Source organism: Ostrinia nubilalis, chromosome 21 (assembly GCF_963855985.1).
Source record: "Ostrinia nubilalis chromosome 21, ilOstNubi1.1, whole genome shotgun sequence".
In the NCBI taxonomy this organism is placed as follows: domain Eukaryota; kingdom Metazoa; phylum Arthropoda; class Insecta; order Lepidoptera; family Crambidae; genus Ostrinia; species Ostrinia nubilalis.
The window spans coordinates 3,817,538-3,838,083 of record NC_087108.1 but is presented as its reverse complement, the minus strand read 5'-3'; the positions used below and the strand labels follow the sequence as shown (position 1 = coordinate 3,838,083).

The window sequence follows — 20,546 nt, the reverse complement described above, 5'->3', positions numbered from 1 at the left end:
CTAAGAAAGTCAAAAACATGTAACGGAATCTCCGACTTACCACTTTAGTGAAGCGATTACAGAAAATAATGGCCTATTAAGTACATGTTTTTTTGTGTTATTATGAAAGTTCAGAAAACTGCGCAGTTTTTAAAATTATTTTGGACCTTTGGAAGTTCTTTTTTTTTTCAAACTTTGAAGTTGAAAATTTTAGAATGTTCTGCTAAAAGCTTATTTTTCATGTTTCTAGCAAAAATTTTGTATCTTGCATCAAAGATAGGAAGGTGATAATTTTTTTTAAACATCTGCAATTAATAGGGAATCTGTCATTAAAAAGAAATCTGAGAAAAGTCAACCCAAAAAAAAGATAAAACAAATTAAAGCCTACTAGGTCATAAAATTTTAAAAAATCACAAAATTAACGATAACTTCTAAACTACGAAAAATCGTAGAACATACATGGGGGTGAAATCGATAGGTCTAGTCCTCACCTATCACCTGCCTTCGGCTTGACACCTTACAAGAAACACCCTGTATATGTATAGATATTTAAATTTAGTACCAAATAAATATTTTTTCTTTCTTTCTTTCAAATTCTAAAATTGGTTGAGCGCGTCAAAGCGTCGTCACATCATGTCCATATTTTATTTTCCTGACCAAACTCTCAGATTTGACTATCTAAAATACACCGAAAAGAGCTATGTGCAGTGTGGGCCAGTTCCAGCTAAAGTCCGGTCGCCGAGCACATAGAATTTCGTCCAATGACCCCAAGCTACCCATCTTTATCGCTCGCGCGTAATTATGTTGCTGTCGCGCTAGGGATATTCGATATACATCGATGTATCGAAAACATCGATGTTTACAATGCGATACATCGAATGGATCCGATGTTTTGAAAAGCTATTGAAATACTCGATGTATCGATGTTTTTAAGTTTTCAGTGTTAAAACATCGAATCGATGATAACCAATTAAAATTTCATAAAACTCAAGTCTGACCACTAAAATTTTACTTATACGGACAACCCAACTTGTATTTTAAAAATGTTGGCAACACTGCGTACGAGTGCAGTGAGTAGTGTCTCTAGTGACAATAAAAAAAAACTGTTATGTCAATGTCGCGTCACGCGTGTCGGTTGGCGAGTTTGTTTGTGTCAATCAACAAAGAAATAGGCTGAAAGGCAAACGTTTAAATAAACTGTTGTTTTTGCAAAGTCTTCCAAAAGAACTCTGGAAATACTTAGGATATAACAAACTTATAAAAATAAATGCGGATGTTTTTTTTTGTTCTTACTTTAATATACAGTGTGAGTCACGTTAAAGTGTACATATGAAAATATGTGAAACTAGACCTATTTTTATCGACAAAAAAAAGGTCAAAAAATTTTTGAGTTTTTTTTTTAATTTTTTAAAGAATTTTTTTTCTTACAATTACTTCTCGTAAAGAAAACGTAATAACTTTTAAAGTAAGAGGTATATCCTGATAAAATAAAAACAGTAATAATGCTAAATAACAGGCGATACTAAAAAAAACATAAAATACCCAGAAAATGCCAACAAATAATAAAAAATTATACTTTTTGAAAAAAATCTGCTTTTAAATTCGTGTTTTTTTGGTTATTTGATAAATTTCTCCAAAAAATGCCCCTGTAACAGGTATTTTTTATTACTTTGTATTATTCTCTATCGTATTACTTTTGTAAAACCAAAAATTGCATGTCTCTATCCCTATCACAACATTTGCAAAAAATAGGTCTAGTTTCACCTATTTTCATATGTGCACTTTAACGTGACTCACATTGTATAATGAAGATTTTTCTCATGTATGGCTTTAACTGTTTTTTAATAATACAATGCTTAAATTAGTGGATTATAAAAAATCTTAAAAAAGTACTCGATTTATACAAAACATCGATGTTTTCTTCCAATACATCGAAAGAAATCGATGTACAGTTTCAAAATATCGAATCGAAAAAAACATCGATGTTTTTTCAAAGTGGACACCCCTATGTCGCGCTCTCACACTCACCGCGGGCGACCGGACTTTACCCATTTACGTTTGGATTTCCTGTGTATTTTGAACTCTGTTATTTACTTACATTTCATTTAAATTAATCCTTTAATGTGATGGTGATCTATTCAGTTTCCTCCGGTTGATTGCTATAATCAAATGTTTGTACAACCCAGGTGGATTACTTCGAGCGAGCCAAGCGCTTGGAGGAGATTCCACTGCTGCAGAAGAGTTTAGAAGAGAAGCAGGTCCAGGACAAGGCCTTCTGGGAGCAACAGGAGAAGGAGCGCATTCAACAGCTCATCGGTCAGTTTACGATTACATATTTGAAATACAATTTATTTGTTGTCTATCGCCCGTATTCACAAACATTACTATGAGGACTCACAGTGCGTGTGGACGCACAGGGTGACACACGAACTAATCACAGAGCTCTAAATGTTGTGCGTTCGATTTGCTGCTTCACTTAAGCAAGCATCGTTTGTGAATGTTATTGCGTTAATCCGGCGCCAATGACATGAAAATAATTGCAAAGACGATGACCCCGGGTCATATTGACCCATACTTCATCGATCATTTTTCAGGAAATTGTACAAGTAATCTTAATTTTAATTACTGCCTATGTGTATAGGGTTCTTTACTGAACTAATAAAACAAAAATAAAACGAATACATGAAATAAATATTTTTTTATGAATTTTTAAACAAAACATGAAAAAATCATGTATAGAAACACATTTGAGTCTATATATTTTGTTTTTGGTAAAGATTTTTAGTATTAATAGGAATCAACAATGTTATATAGTGAAAAAGAGATAAAATCAACTTTTTATATGCAGATACAATGAGATCAGTCTTCTACTTCACTATTCAGAGCCATGGAACTGCTGCAACTGGTGCAGTATGTAATCAAATGGTCTGGGCATGTAAATGTGGCATGACGCACTTGCCGGCGTCGTACTAATGCAAGTTCGAGATTATCCGAAGACTGAGTCCCCATTACTTGCGTCTTTTTCACATCCGTTGCCATTTCTAAGTTCTGGCTATTACAGCCTGAAATTCTTCAATCTCGGAATCCGACTCTTCCAGCAACGCTACATTCTTGCTGGGTCATTTAACAAAGACATTTTGACTAAAACTTAAAAAAAGAACAACAAAAGCTAGCACTAAACACAAAAGAAGCGAATAAAAGTAAGTCACAAAATCACCGCGCCACCGATGACGCCGGGTCATAATGACCCGTTTTAATTTGAAGCCTGTGTATCTCGCTACGCAAGCGGAGTCACAATACGTTAACTAACGGAATGGATTTAGGGAGGTTCTATCTCCAGCTATACGAACGCTCGAACCACAAAATGGACGCAAAAAAAATTTATGTATGTTTGAAAATGCCTCGGGTCAAATGACCCAGCGTCATTGACGCCTGGTTAAGAAACTAATTGTGCCCCTGTTGTTTTTGCTGTTTGTATCTCTGCAACCGTAAAATGTAATTTTTAGGACTTATGATAAGATGATCGGTAAGACATGTTGATACTAACAAAATCTACTAACACCAAAAATATATTTCTGTATTGTCTCACACATGGTCTGATAAATAAAAATATCTTTATCTTTATGATATCGATCATTCATTTAATAATCAACACAAAGTATGGTAGTACTATTTATTAGTATACTATTTTACGCACTTGATTCATCATCCGATTTCACTAGTAGTTGTCTAGATTTGTATTTTGACGGATTCGAATTTGACGTAATGCGGAAAACTCATTTATTTTTGCACAAGTAGGCTTTTTGAAAAGCACTTTTAAGGCCTATTCAGACCTAAGCGGTATTCGCTACCGTCTGCGGCAGAGAAAACCCAGTGGGTATGCGGTAATAATACTGTTCAGACCTAAGCGGTATTCGCTACCGTCTGGTATGTACCTCTACCCACAGCCGCAGCGAATATCGCTCAGGTTTGAATAGGCCTTTACACGTCCCAGTATTAACCCTACCACTGCTGAGAAGAAGCAGCGCAAGAAACAGTCACTATTAACCTCATAAATACATGCAGTGTAGGATCCTATAATAGAGAAATCATAAAATTACTAACTAACATTTAATACTAATTCACATTCACACACACTAAAAACCTATCCTACACACACTGATATTCATAAGAACACTAGCGCACTCATACTGCGCACACATCGCCAACAAACCAATAAAATGAATTTCGACTATGTAATAAGAACTTAAGTCCCGCATTTTCATGTTATAGAATAGAATAGAATAGAATTTCTTTATTGCGGTAAATGTGGTACAAAGTAGTGATAAACAATGAATGTCCGTTTCACACATCTAACCAACGACAATTGGCATGCAACATACAGTGAAACAGAAAGCACACAAAGACAAATAAATAAGTCTCTAAGACTATAAAAATTCAACTAAAATAATTAATTAATTAACAATAATGATATACATTCAATAATAATAAACAAAATACATTTCGATTAAAAAATTTTATTTCCATTTAACGTAAAATGTAACCATCCATATTGAGTTTACAATTATTAAGATTCTTTTTTCATATAAGTTTTAGTTTAAGTTTATTGTAAACTTGTTTGTGGTTCATACAATAAATTAAAAAAACACTGGAAGTTGGGGTTCTAAAATGTTACATCATTGTCACAGAGGCGCGTTCCCGCGACGTAGCTACTGCCACGCGCCTCGCCCGAATGCACGAGCACCGAGACGAGTTCATCGCTCGACTTCAAGCCGAGCGCGGCGCGGCCCACCACCAGCGCCTGGCCGCCTTCCGCGACAAGCTCGCCGCCGAGCGCGACAAGCGGCTCGCCGAGCGCCGCCGAGCGCGCCGCGAGCAACGCCGCCAGGAGGTAAGACACGGAGAATTCAGTAAGGCTAAGAACTCAGGGCGCGATTTTCACTCGCGCCCGCGGCGGTTGCGGGCCCGCAGCTTCTGTAGAATGCGGATACTTATGTAAAAACTAATGCACAACTCACGACGCGGTTTGCGCCCGCAGCGGGCGCGGTTGTATGCGGGTCCCGCGGCACAGGCGGGCGACTAGTAGAATCGCTCGGGCCGCGGTAACCGCAGCCTCGGCGGTTTTCGCCCGCGCGCTCTGCGCTCGATCGACGGGCGACCATTTTGTATCAGTGACTTAGCGCGCGGCGCGATTTTCACCCGCGCCGTGAGTTCTTAGAATAACCGCGCAAATAACCGCTCCTGTGAGTTTTGAAATAAAACCGCAATTCCACAACCGCCGCCTGCGCGGGTGAAAATCGCGACATGAGTTCTTAGCCTAAAACTCCTGATTAGCCAGGCCGCCGCCACGAGCGACATCGTCACGAGCAAAGTCACTCTAGCTCTCAATAGGATCATCGCTAGCACCAGCCTCTAGCCTCTTTCCGCGACAAGCGGCTCGCCGAGCGCCGCCGAGCACGCCGCGAGCAACGCCGCCAGGAGGTGAGACACGGAGAATCCCACCACTGTAACTTCTGAATAGCCAGGCCATCGTCAGGAGTAAAGCCTGCACTATAGCTCTGGATAGGATCATCGCTTGCACCAGCCTCTAGCCTCCTTCCGCGACAAGCTCGCCGCCGAGCGCGACAAGCGGCTTGCCGAGCGCCGCTGAGCGCGCCGCGAGCAACGCCGCCAGGAGGTGAGACACGGAGAATCCCACCACTGTAACTCCTGAATAGCCAGGCCATCGTCAGGAGTAAAGCCCACACTATAGCTCTCAATAGGACCATCGCTAGCACCAACCTCTAGCCTCCTTCCGCGACAAGCTCGCCGCCGAGCGCGACAAGCGGCTCGCCGAACGCCGCCGAGCACGCCGCGAGCAACGCCGCCAGGAGGTGAGACACGGAGAATCCCACTACTGTAAGGCTAAGAACTCACGGCGCGATCTTCACCCGCGCCAATCAAGTCACTGGTACAAAATGGTCGCCCGCCGATCGATCGCAGAGCACGCGGGCGAAAACCGCCGATGCTGCGGTTACCGCGGCCCGCGCGATACAACCGCGCATTCTGAGGGTGCAAACCGCGTCGTGAGTTGTGCATTAGTTTTTACATAAGTATCTGCATTCTACAGAAGATGCGGGCCCGCAACCGCCGCCGCGGGCGTGGGCCATTGTAACTCCTGTGTGCTTACCATGAGTTTACGTTAGGTGTGCTCTCTAGCGACTGCGTAAAAACAATTACATAAATGCATGACAATTGTACAGCACCCCTACTGGCTACTTTCAATAACTAATATCTTCATATAATTTTTTGACGCACTTGTTAGCGAATACACCTAACGTAAACTCATGGTAAGCACAGAATAGTCAGGATCCTTATTCGCGAAGACATAAGCGCGAAAAACCATTTGCGCACATGGACACTCGGCACTCGGCTCGACCAAATGAGCTGCTCATTAGCCTGAGCATGCTCAAGTGGATACAAAGACCTGCAAGCTTTCAAGAGGAGAGCGTATCTTCACCTTAAAGGCCGGCAACGCACCTGTAACGCCCCTGGGTCTGCGGGTGTCTATGGGCGACGGTAATCACTTACCATCAGGTGATCCGTCTGCTCGTTTGCCTCCTGTCACAAAAAAAAAAACAAAGCTTTAGTCCGTAAGCTCGGTTATTGAAGGAACCATCGATAGCTCAAAATAATACTATTTATTGATAACTTCAAGTATCGATAATATTGTGTGCTTTTCGAGTTCAAATATCGATAGCTTAGCATCTAAAGGTCACACACACTGGAAGGAAGTTAGAACAACAAAGCCTGACGTGGTAGGACAAGACTGCTGTACCTCTAGCATGAACAACTTTCGTCTTCGAATCGTTTGCGTATTCGAAAAAATTAAATACTCAACCTTCGAATTAAACGATAACGTGACAATTTTGACTCTCAAAATAAGTTTCGTTAAACCATTTCTCATACTAAGTTCACTTTAGGACACGTTCACAAGGGCGCTGTTGTAGTTTTCGTACTAAATCTTGTGATAGCGATTCGAGTACGCAAACGATTCGAACTCGAAAGTTTTTCGTGCTAGCCGTACTGAAGTTGCAGGTATAATCAGATCTCTGACAACTTTGAAATAAAAACTCACTGAACATAAAGTCAAATATTGTCTTTCTTATTTTTTTACGTGTTAAAAAAACTACCAAATTGGCAACACTAAAGTGACAGTTGATAACGCGGGAACTCCCCGAAATCGTGCGCTGCGTCAAATTTAATCTTGTTATTCACATTGTTGTATTTGTAATTTTGGTGTTGTTACGTGTTAGTTTTAAGTTTAACAATGAATGGACGAGTTAACGACCCGATCTGGCAATACTTTGGAGAAAGAATAATGTGCAATTCGTGCCGCAAAGAGTTGCGCTCTTTAATATCAGTATGTATTTTTATTTTCTAATTTTATGTTTCAATAATTAGAAACTTGATACAAAAGAACTCATTTTGGAAACAATTTGACCTGAATTATTTCTATTTAATCATTTAATTATTATTTCTACAAGAAATAAGTTATGAGCTACACATTTTATTATTTTAATAATTATTTTTATGTGTTCTCCTGTGTAATTATTTTTGATTGCGACTTTCTTATCTACTCAACCGATTAGACGAGATATCACCACAATTCATTTAAAAACAACTAGCTTTCCGCCCGCGGCTTCGCGCGCGTGGTCTACATTTCTTTGCTATAAACCTCACGGAGCCCGAGACCTTTCCAACGAATGCAAAACCGTGGAAATCGGTTCGTGCGTTCTGGAGTTATAGCGTCAGGGAGGAAAACCCGACTTATTTTTATATAGTAGATAAATGCTATGTATAGCAGTGAGCATCCTGTGACTAAAATGATGATGATGACTGACATATTTTATGTACATATGGAAATTCGCTGCCTGCTTACTGTCTTTCCCGAACACTAATCCGGGCCTTCTCAAGGCGAGAGTGAATAGGCACAGGGCAGATATATACCATCCTAGACTGCATCTCACTTAATACCAGGTGCGATTGCGGTCAAATACCTGCCTTGTGCATAAAAAAATGATTTCTTTCCCCAGTGGTTGGCGGAGAAGCAACGCGAAGAAGAAAGGATCGCAGAAGAAGCTCGTCGCGCGAAGGAAGAAGAGGAACGCCGCGAGAGAGAGGAGCGCGAACGTCGCCAAGCGGAGGAGCTGGCCGCGCAGAGGGAGCGAGAAAGGGAGAAAGAGAAGTGAGACTATACTATATTGCCACCGTATTTTAAACCTTATTCACTTAGAATAACGCCGCGAGAGGAAGGAGCTGGCCGCGCAGAGGGAGAAAGAGAAGTGAGACTATATACTATAATGCCACCGTATTTTACACCTTATTCACTTAGCATAACGCCGCGAGAGAGAGGAGCGTGAGCGTCGCCAAGCGGAGGAGCTGGCCGCGCAGAGAGAGCGAGAAAGGGAGAAGGAGAAGTATGTATTAGGCAGAGTACTCACCTGCAATGTAGCACGTAACGTAACATGTAACGTTCAAGTGAGTACGGCTCGTCCTCAGTCATCGCGTATCTGGCTGCGAGCTCCTGAATCCTACTGCAAGCCTCCTTTGTGTTCGCAGTGATACCGCCATTTGGTGGGTCGCTGCGATCTCCCTGCGAACCACGCGCGAGCAGCTCGCAGCGGGCTCGTGCCTATGTACTCACTTAATACAGTATCTGACACATTACATGCTACACGGCTAGATGAGTACCCTGCTTTAGCTTTTGTCTGGGCTAGCGCCCGATTATTATACACTCGACAGCAAATAAATCGCACCACCCGCGACGCGAACTTTAAAGATTTTCTTCTGACACAATCATGGTACCCCAACAATATTGGTGTTATTTGAAAGCCCAATAAATATCCTTAAAGAAAAATACATTTCATTTCTAAATAAATGATTAACATATACCATAAATGTGACTTGAAAATAGACCTCACTTTGGGATCACCTCTGGGATCAATTAGACCAATTTTTATGGTTATAAAACCAAATAAAGATCTCACGTGTCCTCTTTAACAGATGGATAGCGATTAATCCCAACTTAACAGTTTTATAGTCATAAAAAATGGCTATAGCGTAACTACCTATTTTTTGAAGAAGTGACTCTGGATTCTTGTAAAGACACATTTTTGGGGTAAAAACCTTTCCTTTAATGAAATGAAGTTTAGAACTAGGCTTTCAAATGGTACCAATGTTGGTGGAAAGTGGGGATGCATACGTTTGATAAGTGCTTGTCGCGGGAGGTGCGATTTATTTGATGCCGAGTGTATATTGCCACGGTATTTTAAACTTTATTCACTAAGCATAACACCGCGAGAAGAAGGAGCTGGCCGCGCAGAGGGAGCGAGAGAGGGAGAAGGAAAAGTGAGACTATACTATATTGCCACCGTATTTTAAACCTTATACACTTAGCATAACGGCGTGAGATCCGCGAGCGTCGCCAGGCCAGGCGGAGGAGCTGGCCGCGCAGAGGTAGCGAGAAAGGGAGAAGGAAATGTGAGACTTTATACTTTATTGCCACCGTATTTTAAACTTTATTCACTTAGCATAACGCCGCGAGAGAGAGGAGCGCGAACGTCGCCAAGCGGAGGAGCTGGCTGCGCAGAGGGAGCGAGAAAGGGAGAAGGAAAAGTGAGACTTTATACTACAATCGACATCAAATAAATCACACCTCCCGCGACAAGGACTTTTAAACGTATGCATCCCCACTTCCCACCAATATTGGCACCATTTAAAAGCCTAGTTCTAATCTTCATTTCATTAAAGGAAATGTTTTTACCCCAAAAATGTGTCTTTACAAGGATCCAGAGTCACTTCTTCAAAAAAATAGGTAGTTACGCTATAGCCATTTTTATGACTATAAAACTGTTAAGTTGGGATTAATCGCTATCCATCTGTTAAAGAGGTCACGTGAGATCTTTATTTCGTTTTATAACCATAAAAATTGTCCAAACCAAAGTGAGGTCTATTTTCAAGTCACATTTATGGTAAATGTTAATCATTTATTTAGAAATGAAATTTATTTTGCTTTAAGGATATTTATTGGGCTTTCAAATAACACCAATATTGTTGGGGTACCATGGTTGTGTCAGAAGAAAATCTTTAAAGTTCGCGTCGCGGATGGTGCGGTTTATTTGATGCCGAGTGTATATTGCCACGGTATTTTAAACTTTATTCACTTAGCATAACACCGCGAGAGAGAGGAGCGCGAACGTCGCCAAGCGGAGGAGCTGGCTGCGCAGAGAGAGCGAGAAAGGGAGAAAGAAAAGTGAGACTTTATATTGCCACGGTATTTTAAACTTTATTCACTTAGCATAACGCCGCGAGAGGAAGGAGCTGGCCGCGCAGAGGGAGAAAGAGAAGTGAGACTATATACTATAATGCCACGGTATTTTACACCTTATTCACTTAGCATAACGCCGCGAGAGAGAGAAGCGCGAACGTCGCCAAGCTGAGGAACTGGCTGCGCAGAGGGAGCGAGAGAGGGAGAAGGAAAAGTGAGACTTGTATACTATATTGCCATCGTATTTTCAACTTTATTCACTAAGCATAACACCGCGAGAGGAAGGAGCTCGCCGCGCAGAGGGAGCGAGAAAGGGAGAAGGAAAATAATAAATAAATACACTTTATTGCACACCAAATAACATAACAGAAAGAAAAAGGAACATACAAGGTACAACTAGGCGGTCTTATCTTAAAAGTGAGACTTAATACTATATTGCCATCGTATTTTAAACTTTATTCACTAAGCATAACGCCGCGAGAGGAAAGAGCTGACCGCGCAGAGGGAGCGAGAAAGGGAGAAGGAAAAGTATGTTGTATTAGGCAGGGTTCTCACCTGCAATGTAGCACGTAACGTAACATGTAACGTTCAAGTGAGTACGGCTCGTCCTCAGTCATCGCGTATCTGGCTGCGAGCTCCTGAATCCTACTGCGAGCCTCCTTTGTGTTCGCAGTGATACCGCCATTTGGTGGGTCGCTGCGATCTCCCTGCGAACCACGCGCGAGCAGCTCGCAGCGGGCTCGTGCCTATGTACTCACTTAATACAGTATCTGACACATTACATGCTACACGGCTAGATGAGTACCCTGCTTTAGCTTTTGTCTGGGCTAGCGCCCGATTATTATACACTCGACAGCAAATAAATCGCACCACCCGCGACGCGAACTTTAAAGATTTTCTTCTGACACAATCATGGTACCCCAACAATATTGGTGTTATTTGAAAGCCCGATAAATATCCTTAAAGAAAAATACATTTCATTTCTAAATAAATGATTAACATACACCATAAATGTGACTTGAAAATAGACCTCACTTTGGGCTCACCTCTGGGATCAATTAGACCATTTTTTATGGTTATAAAACCAAATAATGATCTCACGTGTCCTCTTTAACAGAAGGATAGCGATTAATCCCAACTTAACAGTTTTATACCCATAAAAGTTGGCTCAAGCGTAACTACCTATTTTTTGAAGAAGTGACTGGATCCTTCTAAAGACACATTTTTGAGGTAAAAACCTTTCCTTTAATGAAAAGAAGTTTAGAACTAGGCTTTTAAATGGTGCCAATATTGGTCGGAAGTGGGGATGCATACCTTTGAAAGTGCTTGTCGCGGGAGGTGCGATTTATTTGATGTCGAGTGTATATTGCCACGGTATTTTAAACTTTATTCACTAAGCATAACGCCGCGAGAGAGAGGAGCGCGAACGTCGCCAAGCGGAGGAGCTGGCCGCGCAGAGGGAGCGAGAAAGGGAGAAGGAAAAGTGAGATTTTATACTACAATCGACATCAAATAAATCACACCTCCCGCGACAAGGACTTTTAAACGTATGCATCCCCACTTCCCACCAATATTGGCACCATTTAAAAGCCTAGTTCTAATCTTCATTTCATTAATGGAAATGTTTTTACCCCGAAAATGTGTCTTTAGAAAGATCCAGAGCCACTTCTTCAAAAAATAGGTAGTTACGCTAGAGCCAACTTTTGTGGCTATAAAACTGTTAAGTTGGGATTAATCGCTATCCATCTGTTAAAGAGGTCACGTGAGATCATTAATTGGTTTTATAACCATAAAAATTGGTCTAGTTGATCCTAGAGGTGAGCCCAAAGTGAGGTCTTTTTTCAAGTCACATTTATAGTATATGTTAATAATTTATTAAGAAATTAAATGTGTTTTTCTCTAAGGATATTTATCGGGCTTTCAAATAACACCAATATTGTGGGGGCACCATGATTGTGTCAGAAGAAAATCTTTAAAGTTCGCGTCGCGGAAGGTGCGGTTTATTTGATGTTGAGTATATATTGCCACCGTATTTTACGCCTTATACACTTAGAATAACGCCGCGAGAGGAAGGAGCTGGCCGCGCAGAGGGAGAAAGAGAAGTGAGACTATACAGGGTGGAAACGATAAGTGATCTCACTCGATTATTTCTAAACTACACAAGATATCAAAAAACTGGTTACTGATCCTGAAAGAGCTTCACGAGCTCTTTCTAACGGTATCAGTAATATGTTACAGAATTAACTGGATCTATCCGAAAATTCATTGTTTTCAGCCTCCATACTAAATGTATGCCAGCCACACAATATGAAAAGTGAATTTTTTTTTTATTAAATAATAAACACTGTAACAACGTCACATTTATCAATCAATACTACTAGCGCCGTCTCGTGGTGTTCGCCTGCATTACCAAGCCACCGCGGATCACCGTGCTTATTGCAAGATCTATTCAGTCTAGGAAATGTTTGCGCCGCTCGCCGCTAGATGACACTAGCACATTGAGAGTCGATTTCTACACCGCGGTGTCCAGATTTTTTTTCCCTTAAAGACCTTCCGACGATTATGTTGAATATTGTGAGTTTTGTGAGGCGTAAGTAATAAGCCAAGGTTGCATCCGACTGTGACGTTCTTTAGGGGAATCACAGATTGGGACTTCCGAACGCCTAATTACAAATTGCCAGCGATTCTCCCGCGTCTGTGTCCAACGTCCTTGCGGGAATTGGTCTACGGACGGGAGACGCCCGCACCCGCTATTTTTGTACCTGCCCCGTACTTTGCAATAAAGTACCCCATTTTTGCATCAACGCGGTGTTGTTATTTGGAGCCCTTCACCCCGCTTGTCAGCCGAAAAACTCAACCCTACAAAACTGGCGACCAACGGTGGGCCTGACAAGCACCAGCCCAAATACATCACCAAGTTCGGCCGCGTCACCAGCTGTCCAGCGAGCAACCAAAGCCCAGAAGATGGTGGTGACCTTAGCATATGAACAGTTCCAGCTGCTACTCGCGGAAATTTCACCGGGTCGGCAAGGAAATTTCACTCATTGCAATTCCCACTTTCACGGTGAGAGAAACACCGAAGTGGTCGAAGAATTTTTAGCTGCAGTGAACCTATACAAGTGCATTGAAAACATCCCAGACCAGGAAGCTCTTGATGGCGTCCCACTTCTATTGAAAGGTGCGGCAGCCGTCTGGTGGCAAATAGTCAAGTTGCAAGTGACAACCTGGAAGCAGTTCGGGATAGCATTGCGTCATGCATTCGTACCTACGATACCAACCTGCCTTCACTACCAGCAAGTGGTGGTTCATGAGCAGGGGGAGGGAAAGGAAACCCCTGTTGTTATGGAAACAATTGACAAACAGTGTCATTGTCGTCTGGAATACCAAAATGAAGATTTGGTGCTAAAAGATATACATTCAGTAGTCAAGGAATCGAGAGGAATCACAGGCAAATTCTCTCCAAGCTGCAATCACCCTCGTAAGACTAAAAGGCAGCCTGAACCTACGTTCTGTAAGACATCTTCACATAAAGCCCTGGGCAAACATCAAGGATGGAACAAACGAAACATCAGAAGATGGTCTAAGAAGACGAAAGATGAACCAGTTGTTCACCGACGCGGCCGTGGACGTCACAAGAACGTAATCCAGATCTTCTCGTCGGGACGACTTCGTGATCTGAGGGGGAGGTTGTAACAACGTCACATTTATCAATCAATACTACTAGCGCCGTCTCGTGGTGTTCGCCTGCATTACCAAGCCACCGCGGATCACCGTGCTTATTGCAAGATCTATTCAGTCTAGGAAATGTTTGCGCCGCTCGCCGCTAGATGACACTAGCACATTGAGAGTCGATTTCTACACCGCGGTGTCCAGATTTTTTTTCCCTTAAAGACCTTCCGACGATTATGTTGAATATTGTGAGTTTTGTGAGGCGTAAGTAATAAGCCAAGGTTGCATCCGACTGTGACGTTCTTTAGGGGAATCACAGATTGGGACTTCCGAACGCCTAATTACAAATTGCCAGCGATTCTCCCGCGTCTGTGTCCAACGTCCTTGCGGGAATTGGTCTACGGACGGGAGACGCCCGCACCCGCTATTTTTGTACCTGCCCCGTACTTTGCAATAAGGTACCCCATTTTTGCATCAACGCGGTGTTGTTATTTGGAGCCCTTCACCCCGCTTGTCAGCCGAGAAACTCAACCCCACAAAAACACTTAAATGAACTCATAAATAACATTCTTATTTAAAATTATTCATGGAAAACATTGGTTCTAGGCTTTACTTGCTATAATATTATCAAGACATGAGGGCCATGATTGTGGCAGTACTAAATGTATGGAAGTTGGAAACATTGAATTTTCGGATAGATCCAGTTTATTTTGTAACTAATTGTTGGTACCGTTGGATAGAGCTCGCGAAGCACTATCAGGATCAGTAATCAGTTTTTGGAAAGCTAGTATAGTTTTTAATATTAAGTGGTTTTACTAAATGTATGGAAGCTGGAAACATTGAATTTTCGGATAGATCCAGTTCATTTTGTAACCTATTATTGGTAACGTTGGATAGAGCTCGTGAAGCACTTTCAGGATCAGTAACCAGTTTTTCGATATCTTGCATAGTTTAGAAATAATCGAGTGAGATCATTTATCGTTTCCACCCTGTATACTATAATGCCACCGTATTTTACACCTTATTCACTTAGCATAACGGCGTGAGAGAGAGCAGCGCGAACGTCGCCAAGCGGAGGAGCTGGCCGCGCAGAGGGAGCGAGAGAGGGAGAAGGAAAAGTGAGACTTAATACTATATTGCCATCGTATTTTACACCTTATTCACTTAGAATAACGCCGCGAGAGGAAGGAGCTGGCCGCGCAGAGGGAGCGAGAAAGGGAGAAAGAAAAGTGAGACTTTATACTATATTGCCACCGTATTTTAAACTTTATTCACTAAGCATAACGCCGCGAGAGAGAGGAGCGCGAACGTCGCCAGGCCGAGGAGCTGGCCGCGCAGAGAGAGCGAGAAAGGGAGAAGGAAAAGTGAGACTTTATACTACACTCAACATCAAATAAACCGCACCTTCCGCGACGCGAACTTAAAAGATTTTCTTCTGACACAATCATGGTACCCCAGCAATATTGGTGTTATTTGAAAGCCCAATAAATATCCTTAAAGAAAAATAAATTTCATTTCTAAATAAATGATTAACATATACCATAAATGTGACTTGAAAAGAGACCTCACTTTGGGCTCACCTCTGGGATCAATTAGACCATTTTTTATGGTTATAAAACCAAATAATGATCTCACGTGTCCTCTTTAACAGATGGATAGCGATTAATCCCAACTTAACAGTTTTATAGTCATAAAAAATGGCTATAGCGTAACTACCTATTTTTTGAAGAAGTGACTCTGGATTCTTGTAAAGACACATTTTTGGGGTAAAAACCTTTCCTTTAATGAAATGAAGTTTAGAACTAGGCTTTCAAATGGTACCAATGTTGGTGGAAAGTGGGGATGCATACGTTTGATAAGTGCTTGTCGCGGGAGGTGCGATTTATTTGATGCCGAGTGTATATTGCCACGGTATTTTAAACTTTATTCACTTAGCATAACACCGCGAGAGAGAGGAGCGCGAACGTCGTCAAGCGGAGGAGCTGGCCGCGCAGAGGGAGCGAGAAAGGGAGAAGGAGAAGTATGTTGTATTAGCTTTTGTCCGCCGTTTCGCCCAATATATTGTATTCAAAGAGATTACATCAACTAATCTCAATGAGGGCTATCGTTTTTATACTTAACAGTTGGCACCCCTGGCGATTGACAGGACCTTACTCTACAGTGGCGACATCTTGATGAGGGCAATTGCGATAGTCCTCCTACCACGTTAGCGCTCACCAGTTGGCGCCACTGTCTTCGCTACTAGCAAGTGACAGGACCTTACTCTACAGTGGCGCCAACTGGTGAGCGCTAAAACGATAGCCCTCATTCAATGTATGAGTTTGAAACATGTTTTAGTATCAACACGGGGCTTAAACCTACATTATTATTATTTTTTTTAATAAAAGATTATTAGTAATTTGTTATTGCACAAATTACTAATAGTCCTGTTAGCCCCTCGTACTAAGCTTACGTAAATATGCTTGTCATGAGTGAGCTCACCACAATAGACGATCGCCGGCGGGGACCGAACCCGCGTTCCCCGGATCACGAATTGGTCAGTCCGACCCCTTCACCGTTCGGCTATCGTGGCTTTTTAAACAATTTATTTGGATCAAGCAAATGGCCTTCTTGTAGTTCTAATGGGTTCTATTTTGCAACAATAGTCTATGGTCTGATATGCTGCACTAAATTGTAACTATACTAAACATAACTATTTCATTCTGCCAGGGAACATCTGGAGATGCTCTCCCGCCAAGAGGCCAAGGCCCGCGCGAAGGAAGCCGACGTACAGCGCAGGCTTGAAGAGCAGAAGGCCGCCACTATGTCCAGCTGGCGCCGTGGTGGCGCCCCCGAAAGCAAGGAGGACGCCGGCGGCGGCTGGCGCTCCAAGACCGACTCCAAGGCGCCCGAGAAGAAGCCCGAGCCCTGGCGCCCCAGTGAGTACTATAACTAGCTCGAGCAGAAGGCGCCATTGTGTCCAGTTGGCGCTGCGGCGGCACCCCTGAGAGGAAAGAAGATGCCGGCGGCTGGCGCTCCAAGACCGACTCCAAGGCGCCCGAGCCCTGGCGCCCCAGTGAGTACTATAACTAGCTCGAGCAGAAGGCGCTACTGTGTCAAGTTGGCGCCGTGGTGGCGCCCCCGAAAGCAAGGAGGACGCCGGCGGCGGCTGGCGCTCCAAGACCGACTCCAAGGCGCCCGAGAAGAAGCCCGAGCCCTGGCGCCCCAGTGAGTACTATAACTAACTCGAGCAGAAGGCGCCACTTTGTCCAGTTGGCGCCGTGGTGGTGCCCCCGAGAGCAAAGAAGACGCCGGCGGCTGGCGCTCCAAGACCGACTCCAAGGCGCCCGAGCCCTGGCGCCCCAGTGAGTACTATAACTAGCTCGAGCAGAAGGCGCCACTATGTCCAGCTGGCGCCGTGGTGGCGCCCCCGAAAGCAAGGAGGACGCCGGCGGCGGCTGGCGCTCCAAGACCGACTCCAAGGCGCCCGAGAAGAAGCCCGAGCCCTGGCGCCCCAGTGAGTACTATAACTAGCTCGAGCAGAAGGCGCCACTATGTCCAGTTGGCGCCGTGGTGGTGCCCCCGAGAGCAAAGAAGACGCCGGCGGCTGGCGCTCCAAGACCGACTCCAAGGCGCCCGAGCCCTGGCGCCCCAGTGAGTACTATAACTAGCTCGAGCAGAAGGCGCTACTGTGTCAAGTTGGCGCCGTGGTGGCGCCCCCGAAAGCAAGGAAGACGCTGGCGGCTGGCGCTCCAAGACCGACTCCAAGGCGCCCGAGAAGAAGCCCGAGCCCTGGCGCCCCAGTGAGTACTATAACTAGCTCGAGCAGAAAGCGCCACCATGTCCAGTTGGCGCCGTGGTGGCGCCCCCGAGAGCAAAGAAGACGCCGGCGGCTGGCGCTCCAAGACCGACCCCAAGGCGCCCGAGAAGAAGCCCGAGCCCTGGCGCCCCAGTGAGTACTATAACTAGCTCGAGCAGAAGGCGCCACTATGTCCAGCTGGCGCCGTGGTGGCGCCTCCGAAAACAAGGAGGAAAGATTCCTTTTTTAGCTGACCAGTAGGCGCCACTGGCATTTCCAATGGGACTTACTCGATTGTGGCGCCAGCGTTCATTGACGTCACTATTTTAGCCACAAGCAAGTGACAAAACATTAATCGCCAGTGGCCACTACTAACTCTCACTTACTCTCATACCTTTCTGTAAGATAGCTGTGTGTATTTTCATACAGTTCATAGGTATTTGTTAAAATAGATTGAATGAAAGTATTTTGTCTCAAGAGTTTAGTGCGAGTACTATACAGGGCTAGTTTAATCAAATACGTATACATATTCATACGTGTATTCTTCTCAATATCAGAGGCAAACAGTTGCCAACGCAATTAAATAACGCAACCTACAAATTACCTGTTTGGGTTGCCACCAGTTGTATCATGTTTTTGCTAATATGTTGGTGTATTTATAGGCCGCTTGCGCGAGGGCCCGCGTGAAGATCGCGTGCGCTCTCCGGAGCGTGGCCGCGTGGACAGACCGCGTGACGATCGCTCGCGGGAAGACCGCCCGCCGCCGCCTAGGGAGGACAGGTAAGAACCATGACTTGTGATATGATCTTATCGAGGCTTTTCGTCGATTTCATTTAGTGACAGATTATAGTAGGCTAAAGTCCGGTCGCCGAGCACGTAGAATTTCGTCCAATGACCCCAAGCTCGCATACTCACTGCGGCCGACCGTCGCACAGTAGCGACAGCACTATAATTACGCGCGAGCGATAAGGATGGGTAGCTTTGGGTCATTGGACGAAATTCTACGTGCTCGGCGACCGGACTTTAATGATCACGACTTGTGATATAATCGTAGGAGGCTTTTCGTCGATTTTATAATAGTGACAGATTATAGTAGGCTAATCATTATTTGTGATATAATCTTATTGAGGCTTTTCATCGATTTTACTTAGTGACACATAATAGCCTTAAAAAACAACAATCAGCAGTTGACACACTTGTCACTTTGATAAGGCCATACAGCTAATCCACACAGCATGATGTTGAAGTGTCGCAAGTATTTCTTAGATTTTAATATAAGCCAATTTGTGTTCTAAAAACATCGATAAGATTTTATCGTGGCTTGCATGGCCTAACCAGTAAGGATACGCGCTGCGATAAGCATGCTCGCTATTTTATCGACTTTCCGCTCATACATTTGTTGACTGAAATCGTCGACAAAATTTTATCACGGCGCGCATCCTAGCCCGGCTGGTCATTTAATCTCCACTGCAGTGATACGACCCAAAATAACTTTACACCTACCACTATCCACGTTATCCACTCTGCCGGAAAATGTATAAATTATTTACACAAAATGTATCAAAAAGAACATACAAAAACACAGTCCCTATTCCATACATACACAATAGCTTATTACTATTGCTTTCTAGGCGCGAGGATCGTCCCAGGGACGACAGATCGCGGGAAGACCGCCCGCTGCGGGACGACAGGCCTCGCGACGACCGGCCCAGGGACGACCGGCCCCGGGAAGAAGGCGGCTGGCGCTCGGCCAACCGCGAGCCAGAAAGAGAGAGGTAAGTTTCTTATACAGGGTGGATCCTATATTCAAGCTTACCCCGGGACAAATTTGGCCTTCACTGGTTGGGTTTTTATTGGCGGTCAAGCTGTAGGGCGTAGGCGTTTATTGTAGATTGTTATAATCCTCCGAAATAAATCCCACTCGTAGTTGTACATAACGACGCGTGGTAGGCCTCGGAGGTACAACAGTCTGGTGAGACGCGACAGACCTCGCTATTTACGAGGTCTGTGTTAATTTGATCCAGGACAAGCTCTAATAACAAATAAAATTACAACATACAGGGTGGCCAAAACAGTGAGGTCTAAAAGAAAAATTTAGATTCCTTACATCAAGGTGTACCTAAATCACCCCCATGTATATAATACGATTGTGCTTAGTTTAGGAGATAGAGTTAATTTTGTGATATTTTAAAATGTTATGACCTAGTAGGCTTTAAACATTTTTATCTTTTTTTTGGGGTGACTTTTCTCAGATTTCTTTTTTTCGACAGATTTTTTATTAATAGCAGATGTTTGAAAAAAATAATCACCTTCCTATCTTTGATTCAAGATACAAAAGTTTTGCTAGAAACATTAAAATTATGCTTTTATCAGAACACTATCAAATTTTCAATTTAAAAGTTTAAGTAAAAAAAAGAACTTCCATAGGTCCAAAACCATTTTAAAAACTGCGCCGTTTCCTGTACTTTCATAATAATACAAAAAAACATGTACTTAATGGGCCACTATTTCCTGTAATCGGTCCACTAAAGTGGTAAGTCGGAGATTCCCTTACATCTTTTTAACTTTCTTAGAGTGAATTAATATTGGGAATCCTCTAAGTTTACATTACGTAGAACAGATTTAGAGCAGTAACTGGACAGAACATGTTTTTATTCTCAACGAGGAAGCTCTTGCCCTTCATCACACCTGGTGGAAACTGATGATTAGGCTGAAGGTGGAAGGGAACTTCAACTACAGAGGAACTATGGCTTCCTAACTCCAAATTCCGGAACACATTGTTATTTTAAGTAAGTTTTAATGAACATAAAC

General features: G+C 43.3%; 1 protein-coding gene across 1 annotated transcript in view; it reads left to right on the top strand.

Moving 5' to 3' along the window:
• LOC135082141 (eukaryotic translation initiation factor 3 subunit A-like) overlaps positions 1 to 20,546 on the top strand; it is a 49,363-nt gene that overhangs the window by 21,420 nt on the left and 7,397 nt on the right. Inside the window, exons 14-19 of the mRNA XM_063976892.1 lie at positions 2,166 to 2,295; positions 4,668 to 4,870; positions 8,055 to 8,206; positions 16,667 to 16,875; positions 18,398 to 18,515; positions 19,367 to 19,510. Of these exons, the coding sequence (XP_063832962.1) occupies positions 2,166 to 2,295; positions 4,668 to 4,870; positions 8,055 to 8,206; positions 16,667 to 16,875; positions 18,398 to 18,515; positions 19,367 to 19,510 (956 nt within the window). The remainder of the gene's footprint in view (positions 1 to 2,165; positions 2,296 to 4,667; positions 4,871 to 8,054; positions 8,207 to 16,666; positions 16,876 to 18,397; positions 18,516 to 19,366; positions 19,511 to 20,546) is intronic.